This window comes from Musa acuminata, chromosome BXJ1-10, assembly GCF_036884655.1.
Source record: "Musa acuminata AAA Group cultivar baxijiao chromosome BXJ1-10, Cavendish_Baxijiao_AAA, whole genome shotgun sequence".
Lineage (NCBI taxonomy): Eukaryota > Viridiplantae > Streptophyta > Magnoliopsida > Zingiberales > Musaceae > Musa > Musa acuminata.
The window spans coordinates 24,017,395-24,035,070 of NC_088336.1; the positions used below are offsets into that span (position 1 = coordinate 24,017,395).

Below are 17,676 nucleotides of genomic sequence, written 5' to 3' on the forward strand. Positions count from 1 at the left end.
TCGCCGCGAGATTTCTGCCGGTCAATCCTCAAACCCAACATTAAACGTTCTAACCGCGAGATTCCTGCCGGTCAATCCTCGAACGATCTACGAATGCTTGGAAAAGATGGGCCTTTTGGGCTTGCATGGATGAAGGCCATTGGCACTATCGTGGATCGAGAAATTTACGCTGCCTCAAAATAAGCATTCGTCACTCGAATCATGAACTAAGTTTGATCATATTTCCCAAATAAACAAGCTGAATTTTCATTTCAAAAATGTGAATCACACGAGCTAAATGAATCAAACAATAATAAATCCCATGTTGCTACTCTCGCAAATTCCTTTTCGTTGGGTCTCACATTCCTTAACAGGAGATTGCTTCTTTTCTTTAATGGATCGATCGAGCAGGACATAAAAGCGAGGAAAATATGCAATGACAAACAACATCATCAAATACTTTTATTGGATCGAAAACAACCATTCTCGTGATCTCGCATTCCACATCATTGCAAAGACGCGACCATTCTTGGACTGGTTTTTCCGGCACCGTCCACGTGATGTGGACGATGCTTTGTGGGCGTTCCACATGATTCACAAGGCGATGGACCCATCGCCGTCTGATTTGGAGTCCAGACCGTCGACGTGATCCCGACCGAGTCAATCGATGGCTTAATCTTGATCAGCCGATGCGTCAAATCCGGGCTCGAGTACTCCATAATAGATTTCGGTCGAACGCTTATTGTTTCTGTGTTGTCCACCCGTTCTGTTCGCATGTAGGTGAGTTGTTTGCCCACACGCGTTGGAATGGGGCCCACGCAATTCATTGGCGTCCGACAACTGCACGTTAATCTGCACGTCCGCAAAAGTCAAGATCAGCTCATCACACATGGCTACATTCTGATATCACCGGCAGCCTAAAAGTCGCACACTGTTGTTGTTGGTGTAAATCCAAAGAACACTTGGAAACATTCGATCGAAGGATTTGGTTTTCGCCCGATCGAAAGTTTTGGAAGATTATTCCATGTTAACTGAATCTTAGCAACGAAGTATGGATCCATTTCTTGCTCAAGAAGACGAGGATTGGGTGATACCAAATTTAAATTGTATTTGATTTGTTCATAAGCTTTAGATTCAATTCAAGTCGATAATATTATTGTTTACCAAAATTATATATATATAATTGTGTCTGCAGTGCTACGGAAGAGATGAATTCATTCTCTTGCAACGGGTGTGACTGTTCTCTCTGGTTGTGCCACCCTAACATGCAACAGAGGCGGAAGATGACAACCGGCTATAATGACACGGTCCTGCGGCAATGGCAGACGATAAGAGCATCTACGAGAACGAGGCAGCACCACTCTTTACCCTCCCTCTCCCCCAACTTTCTTCTCGTTGGCATGCATGCAGCTGAAACATGGAGGATGCAATTACGACTTCTTTATCACGGTAAAATGCTGCCAAAGTTACTCTCCCCAGCAGTACTCTTTAACAGTGATGTTTCAGAGATAGTACAAGGCAGTGATGGCCACCCATAAGAGTGAGAAGTGGAGTAGCTCCAGCTCTACTATATCCTCTCTCTCTCTTGGGGTTGAGGTCTCCAAGGTCAAACAGCGGGGAACGATGGCGGAGCACGTGAACATTGGGTTGGTATAAGAGACAAAAAGGAATGCACCAGAATCCGCCATTGATCACTCGCGAGTATCCTTGTGCTGTAAAGCGTTCTCCTCCCTTTTGGAACAGATAAAGAGGAGCCTTTCTTTCTTCCTTTATTCATATTTGGAGCTTGCACTGAGAAACAAGGAGAAGAAACTCGGTGGGAAGAACAAAAGAAAGCTGACCATGGATCACAATCCTTTCGTTTACTCGGTTGTCGTTGTCACCCTCACCCCCACCCCACGACACAACAAGGCGATGCTGCCGGAGACCCCACGGATATAAGTGGGGGGAGTCGTATCCATGGCGCAACACTGTTCATGTTTCTTTCTGCAGGTACATGATCCTTTGAGCAAGGAGCTGAGATCAAGTTTGGAAGAACTACTACTGGGCATTGCATGGCTGTTAAAGTTAAAGCTCTGCAGTTTCTGTTGCATGTCTCAGAAAAATAGAAGACAACGGGCAGATCCATTTCTTTGGCCACACAATATCTGTTCATATATATTTTTTCTGTATCATTAATTATTTGGGAGTAAATATATGTCCGTACGATATGATTCATTCTGTAGCTTTTGGTGGTTGTGACTTTTTGTTGTGCACTTTGTGCTTGCAACATGCGTGCTGACTGGTTATTATGAACCCATCAATGAACTAATGAGCAGTTGACTGGTAATACTATAATATATATATATATATAATATTATTTAATCTTATATTCATCGAGGAATATGAAAATGAAGAACTTATAAGTTCATCGGATCTTTTTTACCTCTGTTTTTTAGAACTTCTGTTTTGAATGGACAAAACTTTTCTAATAGATTTTATTTGAATTAATAATGAATTGTTGTGACGGTTGATATAAAGACCACATGTTTAAATTGATCAGTGCAATAACAAAGAATAATAACATGTCCTTCACATATTCTTCTTCACATGTCATTTCATATTTTAATAAATAAATATATTAAAACTAAATCAGATGTTATATTTTTTTATTTAAGATTTTTATGTCATTATGAAGAACTTAAAGATATAGACATGAGAAATTTCAATACATTGAATGTGAAAATTGATTCCGAAGTTTTAGTAGATATATCATAAATATAATAAGGTCGTTAATAAGTCGACAAAATTTACTATTATCTAATAGGATCGCTGCTTGTTAGAATAATATTTTGCCATCAAAATTCGCTTGTATTATTAATATACGATAATTTTGGAATTACGTGTATTATGTTTTTGAAGTGATATATTAATTTTTAAAAATAGAAGATAAATACGGCAATCACCGACTGCACAGGGATATAGATGTAATTTTGTCGAAAATGAAAACATAGTGTTGTGTCGAGTGATCACAAGAATCAATAATGATCAAAGCAAGCAAATGCTAGAAAAGATTCGTCTTTTTCTTTTCTCTTCTTTTGCAATGTAGCGTCACTTCTTCGCTCGCCCGCTCGTCCGTCCGTGCCCTAACAAAAAAACATTGCCCGAGAGGGAGCAGAGCTGAGCAGAGCAGAGCAGAGAAGCGCCACATCGATCCCCACCTCCAAAGAATCCAAAGAAGACCCGATCGGGAAACCCTAGAAGAAGAAACCCACACCCCGGTCTTGCGGCTGACCCTTGCCGAGCCGATCGATCTTCCCTCCACGGCTTCGGCGTCGCTCTTGGCATCCCTTCCGATGGGCGTCGACGAGGAGGAGGTGGCCGCGGCGCTGATCGGGCGGCGGTGAGCCAGCTGGTGGTGGATCTTCCCGGGGAGCCCATGGGTTGCGCCTGTGGAAAGCCATTCGTCATCGAGGACAGTAGAGGGAGCCCTCGCCAGAGGCTGCCCGCTTCGCGGCTGCCGGCAGCGGCGGCGCCCTTGCAGGCGGATGCGCCGGCGAAGAGGATGGCGGCGGCGGTGTCTTCGTTGATGCGCGAGGAAGTGGTCGGGGTTAGGGTGGACGCGGTTGCACAGGTAGTGGCGGTGGAGAAGAGAGTGGGGAGCGGGCCGATTCGTGCTAATGGAATGGACGCCGATAGGAGGAGAGTGATGGAGAGGCCGGCACAACGGAGCCACCCGATGCAGGTCATTGGCACTGTCCCAAAGGCTGTGGAGGGGGAGCAGGTGGCAGCTGGGTGGCCTCCTTGGCTTGCTGCGGTTGCGGGGGAAGCCATTAGGGGCTGGGTTCCCCGCCGTGCTGATTCCTTTGAGAAGCTTGACAAAGTAAGCGCGTCTTTAGGCCCTGGTATTATTGCCAAATATCGTCACTATTTTTCTGTATTATGGATGATAAATTATAGCCATGTTGTAGCTTTCTTTGATATGCCATTTCTTCATAATGTTCTTTGAGAAGCATTTTGTTGTTCTAAGCCTCTTTTGAACAACAATGCCATTGACTAATTGATGAGGAGCCGAGAGAGCTTAATTAGTTTGACCAGTGGACTCTGTTGCTCATGAAGTTATAAGATTTAATGGAAGTTGCAAATTCATCAAATCGTCTAGGTTTTCGTAGGCCAACATCGGTGGTAATTCCTTCAAAGGTTTGGATGCACTAGTGGGTTCCTAGGAATAAATACCATAAACATAATGTATGATATGTAGGTAAAAAATTAATATAAAAGTTTTAGATAATTTGTAAGTTAAAAAGCATGTAACATAACCTGCTCAATCCTTTGCCATTAGCTTCTGAATGGGGATCACATTAACATTCACTATTTCACATTGGAGATTCCAATCGTATCAATAAGACTTGTTAAATTTCTATACAATGTCTCTTCCATGGGTGTTTTGATGAAAAACACTGCTTAAAATACCCACATAAATAGAAGTGAAAGGAAAATAAATTAAAAATTACTATAATAATTAAAAATTTTGGCAAGCATCAAGGACAATAATAAAGATGTATTAAACCAACATATGCATTACTGTGACACTGTCATTGTTCGTTGCACATGTATGTATAACAACTATATTTGCTTGTAACTTGTATAACCAATTAGTTCCACTTGTTGCATTACCTGAATGATAAGTGTTCTTATTCTATAATTTTCTAGGTGAGTTTTATGACTCTACCATAATCAATTTTAACAAGCAGGCACTTAAGAGAACATGCAAGCCTTATGGGCCTGGGCAGCTTCCTATTTCTCATCTAGGCATCCAAGCATCATTTGGTCTGAAACTCAAAAGCACTTGGCATTTAGGCGGTGGTGTAGCTATGTGGCCTAGGCATTGCTCATGACAATATTGGTAGCTTCAGATTTCGGTTGCATGATGCTGACTACATTGGTGGTTCCACTTGTTAGAGGGGGATTAAGTATTGCTTTTATGAATATGAACCCTTTTTGCAATGAATTGGATTTTACGATCTTAATTTAGTGGTTTTGTTGTTCATTCAGCATCATAATTTTAAAAATGACATAAATGACTCTAGAAATTAATATTTGGTCATATGCTGGAAAATTTGCTTGGATTTGGAAGTGGATGGTAAAGATAGTATTTTGATTTCGATATCTGATGTTAATGTTGCTATTTTACAAAGTAGTGTGATGTCCCAATTATGTTGTTTTAGGTCAATTTGGAAGTTCTGGAAAAATTCCTTGTTTTGGAAGTGGGTGGTAAAGATTGTATTCCGTTTTGCTATTTGAGGTCGATGTTACTTTTCGTAGAGCAAGTGTGATACCCCAATTAAGTTATATTGTTTTAGCTATCGGAGGTTCAGCTCATGTTTTGGTGGCTTGTTGAAGGACGGTGCATCCATCTTCAATCATATATGTTTTTTTAATTGAATTTAATAGCAATGTCAAGATCCTAAGTAATACTTGAGGTTTGAAGTTGCTACTGCCACTTTACTGGAGGCAATTAGTGTGGTGATGTAGAAATGGTGGTTTCATGGGTTACTCCTTTGCGATTAGGATCTCTCAGGTTAATCAATGAAGCATTGATGCCAAGGTTTAACAACTCATGATTGATTGTTCAAAAAAAAAAAAGGAGATTAGAATCTCTCAGATTGGTTGATATGGATTGAATTTTGGCAAAAGGGTTTTAAAAATTGTGATGTTCCCATATCTGTACTGCTTGTACAGATGATAAGATTCTTTTGTACTAATTTAGTTGCAAAACAAATTCGAATGTTTTGGTCCTCCAGACCTTTTGTATTGAACATGGGCACAACCTGACAATTTCACTTTGATCTGAAGCTAGCTGCTTTGGAAATCATTTAGAACCTGTTCATCTTGTTTTTGATTTTTGCTCGCAGTTGATCTTGTCATCATTAGTAGATTTCTTTCCTGTCTTGCATTTCACTTGATTAGCAGGTTTATTCTTTTTTTTTTCAGTTGCAAAGTGTGTAATATACTTTTGATTGCTAGCAATAGATGCTTGGAGACCTGCTTTTTACATAAAATTTCACACCACTATAAAATTTATGATAGCTGATGCTAATTATTAATATTGTAATTCCTAAAGTTGTACTCTTTATGATAGTATTTAGATTACAAATTCCTAGTTTATTTAATTTTGAAAGTTCACCTTGCAGTTTCATCATGTTTGTAATGTGATGAAGCATTATGGTTTTTGCAGATTGGCCAAGGAACATACAGCAATGTATACAGGGCTCGTGATCTTGACAATAAAAAGATTGTTGCTCTAAAAAAAGTGCGGTTTGACAATCTGGAGCCTGAAAGTGTAAAGTTTATGGCTAGGGAAATTCTCATTTTGCGGAGACTTGATCATCCAAATATAGTAAAGTTGGAAGGTTTAGTAACATCACGTATGTCTTGCAGTTTATACCTTGTTTTTGAGTATATGGAACATGATCTTGCTGGTCTAGCTTCTTTCCCTGGATTGAAGTTCAGTGAACCCCAGGTGAGTTGGAATTTGTAATATATTCTCTGTTATATACTAGAGTATTATTATTTTATTTCCATAGGGGAAAAAGAATCGATGTTTGGACATGACATGATCACTACATGTTTGAAGTTCACTGATCGTTTAAGCAAGCTTAAAATAGCTATATAACCTATCTTCAATTTTAGAAGATGATGATCTTGTGGCTATTTGTATCTTAGCTACATGGTTTACAATTGTTTTGGTTGTCGTACAGGTTAAATGTTACATGCAACAACTTCTACGTGGCCTTGACCATTGTCATTGTCGTGGAATTCTGCATCGGGATATTAAGGGCTCCAATCTCTTGATAGACAACAGTGGCATTTTAAAAATTGCAGATTTTGGTTTGGCAAGTTTCTTTGATCCTGATCAGAGACTGCCATTAACTAGTCGTGTAGTTACCCTTTGGTATAGACCTCCAGAGCTTTTGCTAGGAGCTACTAATTATGGAGTGGCTGTGGACTTATGGAGCGCCGGATGCATCCTTGCAGAATTATATGCAGGCAAACCTATAATGCCTGGAAGAACAGAGGCAAGTTACTTCGTGACTAGTGCAGATTTATTATCTGTTTATTTGTTGGGGATCTTATCCCGTTATTTAAAAACTAGAGCGGGCTTTCAGTTTCGTCATAATTTTGTTCCTCTCAAGTCTCATCTATACTTCACACTGTGATTTGACATATTTTTATTATGCTGTTTGTTAAACTTAAACCCGAACCTTCCTATATGTGCTTTTATCCTCACAACATGGGTACGCACTCTTCAAAGCTCGACAAAATTTTACTTTTTCTACCTGTTTCTTATCTTGAAACTTTAGGAAAGTTAGATGTGGCAGGAAAACTTGAAATGGGTTAATGGGCTGACTGCTGAGAATGGTTTATTACCAGCATAAGTTAAAGTCATGAAACTAAAATCATACATGTATATTCATTTGGATGAGTGAAATAAGGTTCATGATTGAATACTTGGCTATAACATGAAAAATCATCAGAAACTCGATCAGGATTTGCTAACCATGAAGGAATTGGCTAATTCTGGCCATCCTTTGTAGGTGGAACAAGTAGAAGAAAATGGAGAAGGAAAGAAAAAAAGTAGTAGTAGGAGGAAGAAGTGAAGACCAAGTCTATGCCATTTTATTCTCGTTTAGAATAAAACTTTTGTTGTTCTACCATATCCTATACCAAACCTAACATCAAAGGTATCAAAAGGACCACTGATGTTCTTGTGCGCCCCACATTTGTTGACCAATAGGTATTTTCCTTTAGTATTGGCTATATATTGTGATCAACGAGAGCCTTATTTAAGTTGTTACCAAACTTTAACTTGCGTTTTAGTTTTCATATTGTTAAGTAATAGTAAATTTTTTAAAGATAAAATCTCTATTATCATCAACAAAATGGTTAATCAAACTACATAGAAAGTAAGAAAACAAAATCTTTTGGCATATTTATTTATTTTTGTTAAATTTCAATGTATAGTTTTTTTATTTTCTGGACACGTTTGAATTTTCTGTATTTTATTTTATTTATTTTTTGGACTGATCTAATCCTGCTGATCTAGGCCAACATATGCAGACCAAGGCCTTAGGCTTGATCCCAAGCCCGGTTCCAGTCCAGTCTTGTATACTTGACTCGGAAGTTAGTTACCTTAGGACTTCTTAATGCTTATGAATCTAGTTGCTTTGTGTGTTAAACGTATGACTCATAGGATATATGTAAATATAATTAACTTGTTAGCTTGTTACTAATGCGGCTATATGATCTCTCAAGTGTAATGCTTGTTTTTATTGCCTCTTGAGCAACTTGAAGTGTTGCATTCATTTGTTGAGATTAAAGAACATATGTTTTTATCTCTACTGGGACTTTTCAAGATACTTCTCCCATATTAATGAATTAGACGGGAGAAATTTTATTTTCTGAATTTTGAATTGACTGTAGCTATAAGGTAGATGATTTTTTACATCTGAGGTGGACCTGGCTTAGGAACTTTAGGTTCCTCAAAGTCAAGTTTTGAAGCCAAACTTTGTACTGTCAAAATTGGTGCAGCACAAAATAGTGTAGGAGATAAGTGCATCAAATATCCAAACCATTTAACCAGAATGTGCCATTGTGCTGTTCTTAAATAACATTTATACATAGGTTTGTCCCTATTGTCATGAGAATTTGCAGGGTTCGTGGTGCAAAATTTTGTTTTCAAGTTTTAGTCAGTGTATGTTGATGTTTTCAGTGTGCCTCTGCAGGTAGAACAGTTGCACAAAATATTTAAGCTTTGTGGTTCACCGTCTGAGGATTATTGGAAGAAATCTAGATTGCCCCATGCAACCATTTTTAAACCACAACAACCTTATAGACGATGTGTTGCAGACACATTTAAGGACTTTCCGTCTGCAGCTTTAGCACTAATTGAAGTCCTTCTATCAGTGGACCCTGCAGACCGTGGAACTGCTGCCTCTGCCCTAAAAAATGAGGTATTTGTTTTTCCATATTTAAGCATTACTAATTGAGATAGTATCTTGATGCTGCTTTTAATTTATGGATCATTTTTTAAATTATTGTTTTACATCATTTGGTTATATTATTTTCAACAATATCTTAAATTGGATTGTATGATATTTATGGTGATATTGTTCTTTTCTATGAGTTAGTTTTGAACTATTTTTGGCTTACTTTGCTTCTCTTAATGTGCTCCCAAAGGCTTTGTTATCATGGCGTGCACTAATTTTCGTGGCAAGTGCTCCAGCACAGATGCTTTCTATGCCTAATTATTTCTTGATGTATATGTTGTTACAGTGCAGATACAGTGATGGGGCAGTGTTAGGCAATTTTCACCTGTTGTTTGAGCTTTTTTCCATATAGATGCTCTATTGAGGCATGTTTCCCCTTTATTATAGCTTTAGTGCTTTGAAATAATATAGAAATATTCAATCTCTTAACATCAGCATGGAGAGATTCTCCACTATACCAAAATAGCATAAACTTTCTTAGTGCTTAATGACAGTTTTGAGTTTTAGGGCCATATCTAATTAGTCAGAGGGATAAGTCCAGATTTACCCATTCTTCAAGGAAGTTATGTGAATTTTTTGTTATGATGGGAGTACATACATATGCATGTGTTCCCTAATACATGAAAATATGCTCAGAAATATTTTTCCTCTTTGGAAGATATAGGACCAAAACAGTCAATTTATTGATATTGGAAGATCAAAAGGATTCTTTGAATGTCTCTTTATTGGTTCAGTCCATATGACAAAAGAAATGTTGATCCTCTATTTGGGGTGGTTAGATCTTGCTCCTTGTCACCATTTTCATGGAGAATGGATGACTTCATCTCTCCACTCATCAGGTCAGAATTTAGTTTGGGACAAACAGTGCTTAAGCTTGTAACTTCCACCATGACCAGGAGGTTAAAGATTTGTATCACTAAGCTGAACTTGTCATGTATTTGAGTAAATGGTGACCAAGCAACCTTTTCTTAGCTTCTAGACATGCCCAGCTGTTGCCCTTTACAATTTTCACAATATCCTGAAGTAACAACCGGTAAGAGTGTTTCTCATATGGCGTCTTTTTCGACTTGCATATGTTTTTTTTAATATCATTTTAAAAAGCTACTGCTTGTTTTGCAGTACTTTACAACAAAGCCTCTTGTTTGTGACCCTTCAAGTTTGCCTAAATATCCTCCCAGTAAAGAGTTTGATGCAAAAAGACGTGATGAGGAAGCTCGAAGGTCTGTACCTCCTGCTTAATGTAGCTTTTTTGTGCCATCCTTTTTTAGTAAAATTTACACCAAAGTTAATGGTGCTATTTAATGTCTAGATGTGGTGCTTTTGCGTTATTGAATATTCAAGCCTGAAAGCATAATTTTAAAAATTCTTTTTTAACCCTTGGTGGTGGTGGTTGGATTTCTACTGTCAGCCCTTGCATTGTGCTCCATGATTATGTTAGGAACTTATAGTGATGCATAGTTGATTGATAGCTATGATTAAGCTTCCACTCTTTCAAATGAGCATTCTTATAGGGATATGTATGCAACTTCCTGGTTCCACCCAATGGTTCAAGTTCTTGTAGGTATATGAATGTTATGACAATGCTGAGTATGATAGCATGCATTTTCTTATCCATATACTTCTTGAGTGATATGTATTAGTTAATACTTTCTTCTTAGAAGTAGCACTTTCATGGTTATTTAGTTCCCAACAGGTATCCTGGAACTAGTGAAAGCCTTGAGTAAGAGATCTTGTTTATTATACTTGATTGGTTTGTAGAAAGGTTTTAAGGGGAGAATAGATGCACATTTGATGTTTGTACAGCTGATCATGAAGTAGCTTTCTATTGTTTGAGCGAAGGTGGATTTAAATACAAGATGCTCAAAAGCTACTTATGAGTATATGTTATATATCAATCATATGTTTCTGTAGCTAAAACATATGGTTGCATATCATTGCAAAACTGCTTGAATACACTTTTAATTTAAATATTATACACAAGATGTACAATTTTGTGGTTACAATGAACTCATGCTTTAGTGTATTGTTGTAACTGTGACATTGACATCTCATTGATGTTCTTCACAGGCAAGGTGCTTCAAGGGGTAAAGTACATCGTCCAGATCTTGAAAAGAGAGGACAAAAAGAATCTAGAGCTATTCCAGCGCCTGATGCTAATGCTGAGTTAGCATCATCAATGCAGGTTCTTCGTTATCTTTTCAATTGTATTGCTTAGTACATGTTCTGCATAGCCCCTTTGACACTAATTAATTATTAGACACCAGACATCTCTTTCCCTTTCTGTAGCAATTTATGGAACTTTGTTAATCCTCCTTTCTCTTTTTCTTCCCGTCTTCTTTACCTTTTCTTTTCCTTTGTCTTCTCTTTTTTCTTGTTCATTTCTTTATATACATGTACAGGCAGATGTGTATTTTTATGTGTGTATTTGTCACTTAAACAGTATTTGCTGAATTGTTGTCGAAAGGGGTGTGTGTGTGTGTGTGCACACGTGTGCTCCTGTTTAATAATATGCAAAAATATTCACATGATTGTTATCCATCCACATATGAAAAGAAATGTGATCAGTTGCTCCAAGACAATTTTATAACCTGCCGTCGTTTTTCGAATATACTTTTACTGTTTTACAAGACATGCAGGTATTTTAGATGAATGTCATAGCATGTGTTTGATGAAGGTTCACAACTGTCAACATTCAACATTGTGAACATTCTTGAGATTCGGACACATTGTGATGAAGTTACTACTTTGTAATCAAGCATTGATAGAGCACGGATCTCTTAGCCTAAATTAAAACCCATGTTTGCTGCATCTTGTTTCATAGAGCAAAGTCTCATTGGTAAGGAATAGTTGCCTTTTAATTTGACCTAACTTAAATTCCAATTAACTTGTGTGTTGATTACTGTTTAACTTACTCGTCTCCTATTCTACAAGATTTTAGTTCAGTTCTGAGAGTTATGATTCTCTCTCTAGTAGTCACATCTTTATCTATCATTTTATTTAGAGTCGTAGCTTTATCTATCATTATATTTAGATTCAGCAGCAAATTTTCTCGTTTTCTCAACTAGAGGAATTTCCATTGTGCTACTTATTTTTTCTTGAAAGGAATATATCACAAGATGAGCTGCTAAAGTGTCAAGGGTGCATTGCTGAGCTCTGAGAGGCAAGGCATTATTTCCCAATTATTTGTGATTGGTTACATGTATCATTGAGTAGCAAGGCATCAAGAAATATTTAGCCCATTCAGTGGAGTCCTTATATATTCCACATCTTGCTTCTCTAGTTCAGTGTGAAACTATTCATAAATCATAATAAGCATCTTTTTGGAAAATGTTTTTGAATTTGTCATTCATTACATTTGGTTGTCATATGAATCATTTTTATATTTCAGAGGAGGCAAAGCCAGGCTAATTCCAGAAGCAGGAGTGAGAAGTTTAGTTCACAACATGAGGAAGTTGCTTCTGGGTTTCCAATCGAACCACCTCGAGTAACCCCAGTACTTGAAGTATCTGAAGAGCCCCAGAATCAATTTTCTAATAGGTCCTTCCATTCTGGACCTTTGGTTCATCGAAGTCAATTGCCAAAATCTTGGAAAAATGAAGATCTACCCAAGGTTTCTGCAATAGCAGATTCATCAGGATTGCCTGGACCAGCCACTGCAAGGAGGAAAGTTATATCAAATGATGGGAATGAAGATTTCTTTGCCCAATTAGGAGGTCATCCATCTGGTAGGTTATCTGAGTCTGGGAATGAGTCAGATGGCAAAAAGTGTGATCAAATGTGTCATCAGAGAGAAGATGAGAGGAGCAACATAGGTCAACCAACTGTAAGTATTCAAAATCCTGATCGATAAGTTTCGGCAACTATTTAATCTGTTTATCTATTATTCCAAATTAGAGTTTGTTAACATGTCTTCACTATTCATAGGGTTGTAGAAATATCTCGAGAGAATTAGGAAGTAATGACCTTCTGATATCATTCTGTGTGAAACTATGAAATACAGCAGTCTCTGGTTACAATATGATGACCGAACCTGTATCTACTTGTCTTCTTGCTTGCTCCAATTAGCATATATCATCACCAAATTAATGGTTCATTTTCTGCAGTTTATCATTTTTTTATTAGGAAGTTGTATACATTTCTTAGATTTTATGGAAGATTCTAAGTATTTATTTGTCATGCTCAACAATACAATGTAATGCACACCTTGGTGATACTCAAAATTCATTAATGGAAAAACACCAATTTTATCTGATGTTGTAAATCTTCTTTGCTGATGGAATTTGGTCGTTAATAATCTGATGACGCTCTAATGAGGATAAAATGAGGGTGAATCTTTTGGTGTGGGGAGAGATAGAGGAAGGGTTAAGAAAACTTTCTAGTAACCACTAGAAACTATTTGATTGCTTTTGATCAGGTAATTGTTAGAAAATGATGCATATAGTAGACCCCAAGTAGTTGGGATCACACAACATGTTTTTGTGGTTGTTGAAATTTAGTTAGCTGGCAGTGGAGATTCTTGACCTCCAAGAAATGGTTCGGTAACCTGAAGTATGGAAAATACTCACCAGGAATATTCTGCCAGGTAATTATCAACAGAAGAAATTGTCTAGTCTATTTAGCGTAAAACTATTTCATTTTACAATCTCGAACAATGTACCGCAGCAATAGAAATTTGTTCGGTTTCCTATTTAATTTTTTTTAATATTTGATAGTATTAATATATTTTATAAATTTGTTCTATATCTGCACTACCACAATGGGAGTTGGCAGCCATTTCTCTGATAGGGAGTTGGCTTACTCGCCACATGCCAATGCACTTACAGCCTTTTAATTTTGCTTTATACTATGCAAGTGTTAGATTTTGATTATAAGAATCTTACTGCAAACTTCAATATTTGCTCGGCTCTGATCTGAACATTTAAAAAACCATATGTGCAGGATCATGGACCGAAAGGAAACAAGATCCATTATTCCGGACCCCTGCTACGCCCATCTGGAAATGTAGATCAGATGCTCAAGGAACATGACCGTCAAATCCAAGAGGTATTCCGACGAGCTCGAATCAATAAGTCAAAGATCAGAAAAGTTCAAGGTGATGGAAACCAGCTGGGTGTCAAGCCTAGTGACTTCATTGCCATGCCAGTGTATCCTTCAAGTCGTGGTTCATCTGTTCCGGTTTTCACATCAAGTCGTGGACCTGCACAGTGAAACCTGAAGAGAAGCACTGGAACTGAGCGGTCGGGTAGCAAGTTGTGTCAGCGGAGCCCTATCCAGTATTGTTGATTTCTATTGGATATAGTGTAGTACTTTTGTTTTGGGTGGTGGTGAGGTCAGGTAATGTACAGATTTCTTTGTATTTGCTTGTTAGTGAGACAAGAAACTATTTATTAATTGAGCGGAGGTAGCCATTTGAGCCGTAGTCAACTGGTGCCGTTGTAGTGCAGCTCTTATAAACTTACGAGCTTCGGTGTACCGACATTTTGGTTGTTGATATCTCCATCTGTTTGGCGCAATGTGTTGAACTAAAAATCTGACCTTGCTCATGTAGTCTTCTACGATCCTCTTTCTCAACAATCTAGTTCAGATGATTCTTCAGAAACTTTTTAATGGGTCAAAGCCATATGTTGCACATGGTTTCTGTCCCGCAAAAGAACAGGTGATGCTCGAGTTTGCTGTTGGGTCGATTCTTGTGAATGCAACGTTTCAACTGTTTGTACTCATTTGTCAAAGCTAGCAAATGAAGTGGTCAGTCACTTCTAAAACAATCCTTGTTACTGTATATTATGAGAGTCATCTGATGTTACCATTCATGTATCTATATAGTCCAGCTGTGTTGCTCAAAGTAAAGTATAATCTCTTTATACCGTCAGAAAATAGTGTTGTAGTGACTGGTGGTCCATAGGCACATCATCTGCAGCGGGCTTCTTGGTAGCATTTTTTGGGTCTGAGAATTTAGTGAAGCTGTACGTCTTTTGTTCATTTAAATGGCCGTCTCCATCATCGATTCCTGTTGGAACTTTGGAGAGTATCGATTCACTGCAAGTGAACTGAACTTGGATTTGTCAGGCAACCACTTTAAGTCAGATTTCACGTGATGGCATCATCAGTTGTCATGGCAGTTTGTCCTCGGACTCACCGATCGTGTTAACTTAGTCGGGTCCCACTTGTCGTTTTTGTGCCTGCGTACAACATGTCTCCTCGAATGATGATTAATTAGTGAACGCTACGTGGAATTATAACGAAATAAAAGTGTAGGTCGGGTTAAGGCTTTCGAGAAGAACACAGGAATGACATTCCCATACTCCTCTCTCTCTCTCTCTCTCTCTCTCGATCATGGTGGCCTGTACGACGTTGGGTGCTCGAGACAAATCAAATCCTCTCTCTTTCGATATCATTGCTCTCCCTTGCATACTGTTTAATGATGAATCTATCTACTCACAGATCCATTAGCCTCTGGTAGTCGATCTTCTCCCTCGAGTCCGAACATATTTTCTTCTTCGGAACGTGGTTCATATATCATCCACATGATTCCTCTCCCACCTCCATCACAGAATCATTCTCCACCAAGGAGTGTGGAACAGTGGAAGAACACATGCACCTCGGTTACATCTTATTCCGAGCGCAGATGGTAAGAAGTTGATCGAAAGAATCGATACCTCGACTCTGCTGTCAGGCTTTCAATCACATCAGCGAGAGCTAAAGAGAAGCAGTCATTTAACTCAGATAAAGCCACGACTAACCATTTTTACAGTTGAAATGGAAATAAAGAGCAGGACGTAGCCATCGACAGCCATGGAGTCGAACCATCTCAATTACAAGTGGCAGGATACGAGTTGGAGGAGGCCTTTGGGGAGGTCACCGGAAACAGCGGCAGCAGCCGCGGTGGCTGGCCGTCTCTCCTCGCTGTCCTCGGCGACGGATGAAGGTAAAATCCCTTCTCGGCGATCGCCCGGTCCTCGGCCCACTTGGCGGAGTCCGTGCCGCTGAGCGGCGGCCGCTCGAAGGGGTCCGGGATCAGAGGAGTGACAGGGCTCAGTGACAGGGAAGGGAAGTCCGGCGTGCTGGGCGAGGGAACCTCCGGCAGCTTGCGAGGAGAGAAGGCGGCGCCACCGACGGGGGAATTGGGGTTGGAGTCCAGCAAGGTCGGTATCAGGGGGCCGATCATCTTGAGGTTCTTGACTCTGCTTCGCCGCTCGTAGAGCTTGAAAGCGGCCTTCTTTGGGCCGGTGACCTTGGCGGCAGGAGCTACCGAGCTTCTCTCAGCTGTCGAGTTGGCGGCGGCGGTCTCGGCGGAGCCCGTGAGCATCTGGACCACTTGCTTGAACGAGGAAGCGTCGGCACGAACGAAGGTCGTCGGACACGGATTCGCTTCGCAGGCCCTCGGAATGGGCTGTGGAGTCAAAGGTGGTACAGCTGTTGGCGACGACGGAGGTGGTTTTGCTGCCGGTGCTCCTCCGTTGGTGCTACTGTAGTTGCTGCTACTCCTGGTGATCGCTGCGTCCCGTGGTTTTGGGTCGATTTCCATCGACGGAGGTGAACAGGGACAGGGACAAGGAAAAACAGTTACCGTAAAGAAGAGAGGGAGAGGGAACAAAGAGGGAGGGAGCGAAACAACAGAGCAGTTCGTCTGGGCAAGAGAAGGTTAACACAAGAAGAAGAAAAAGAAAAGGAGAACTCTGGGTCGGCTTCTTCTTTCCCAGAATAAAGTGATGGCGCAGCATGATATCATTCTTCTTGTTCTCTCTTATTTAGATTGGATCTTTTACTCTACCTCAATTACCCTTAGAGAAGAGCCAACTAATAGATTTCGAGAGAGAGACTACTTACAGATTTGGAGTTCTGTTGAGAGAGATTTCTAATTTTCTATCATCTTTGCTGAAGTGTTTCTAATGCTGCACTAAACAACAGAGGAAGTCATACAGCCTCTAAGATCATGTTTGGCTCTTTGGGAAGACGAATGAAGCGCATGGTTTCTTTCAACATCATGTTTCGACAGAGACAGAGAATTAATCACGTGAAAATGGCGCACATGCAAACACACGAGAGAGTTCATCAGCTGTTGCGTGATTTCTTATTGCAGCTTTTGTTGACGAAGCGAAGCAGGTCAGAGGTTGGTTGTCGGCGAGCAGAGCAATTGAGCTCTTTGGCAACCTTCTCTTCTTTCCTGCGGTGCTGTCTCTGTTCTTGTCGAGTTAGCAGCGCCACTGTCGTTTTCGCTGGCCATTTGCCAGTGACTTGAGCTGAACCTAATTGTGTTATTCTTTTGTGTTTTTGAGATATTCAACATTATTAATTAATTTAAATTAACTGAGACGATCACATTTGAGATTAATATTATTTTTTAATACAAAAAAAATAATTGATAAAGCATAAAATATAATATTCCGATTTAATCCACATCGAATTTACTGAACTATGACTCACATAACAGATTTGAAGTAAAGTTATCAATACGTAATATTTGTAGACGTCGCTTCGTATTGGGTGAACCGTAAATATCAACTTTGGGCCGAGGGTGGAGATGACTTAATCGTAACACGGTGGACAGGTCAGACCGACACTACAGAGGCCCAATAAGACCCGAACCCGTCGAAATTTAATTTAAACGGATCAAATATAGGTGGATATCCGAAAAAAAAGATCCGAATTGATTTGTTCGGCCCTATAA

The 17,676-nt window shown here is 39.3% G+C and overlaps 2 protein-coding genes across 2 annotated transcripts; one reads left to right on the top strand and one right to left on the bottom strand.

Moving 5' to 3' along the window:
- Nucleotides 1-3,016: 3,016 nt before the first annotated feature.
- On the top strand, nt 3,017-14,521 carry LOC104000866 (probable serine/threonine-protein kinase At1g54610). The gene is made up of 8 exons (XM_065086836.1): nt 3,017-3,841; nt 6,197-6,481; nt 6,720-7,041; nt 8,749-8,972; nt 10,128-10,228; nt 11,076-11,190; nt 12,397-12,831; nt 13,947-14,521. The coding sequence occupies exons 1-8, from the start codon at nt 3,398-3,400 to the stop codon at nt 14,214-14,216; spliced, it is 2,196 nt and encodes a 731-aa protein (XP_064942908.1). The 5' UTR covers nt 3,017-3,397; the 3' UTR covers nt 14,217-14,521.
- A 1,184-nt stretch (nt 14,522-15,705) lies between these two features.
- LOC104000989 (VQ motif-containing protein 4-like) lies at nt 15,706-17,199 on the bottom strand. Its single transcript, XM_009423156.3, has one exon. It carries the CDS (start codon nt 16,531-16,533, stop codon nt 15,817-15,819), a length of 717 nt encoding a protein of 238 aa, XP_009421431.2. The 5' UTR covers nt 16,534-17,199; the 3' UTR covers nt 15,706-15,816.
- Nucleotides 17,200-17,676: the final 477 nt, after the last annotated feature.

Coding starts and splice junctions, on each gene's coding strand:
- LOC104000989 (XM_009423156.3), bottom strand. CDS start 16,533: ATGGAAATCGACCCAAAACCACGGGACGCAGCGATCACCAGGAGTAGC.
- LOC104000866 (XM_065086836.1), top strand. CDS start 3,398: ATGGGTTGCGCCTGTGGAAAGCCATTCGTCATCGAGGACAGTAGAGGG. Junction 10,229..11,075: donor CGTGATGAGGAAGCTCGAAG/GTCTGTACCTCC, acceptor TGTTCTTCACAG/GCAAGGTGCTTCAAGGGGTA. Junction 11,191..12,396: donor AGTTAGCATCATCAATGCAG/GTTCTTCGTTAT, acceptor TTTATATTTCAG/AGGAGGCAAAGCCAGGCTAA.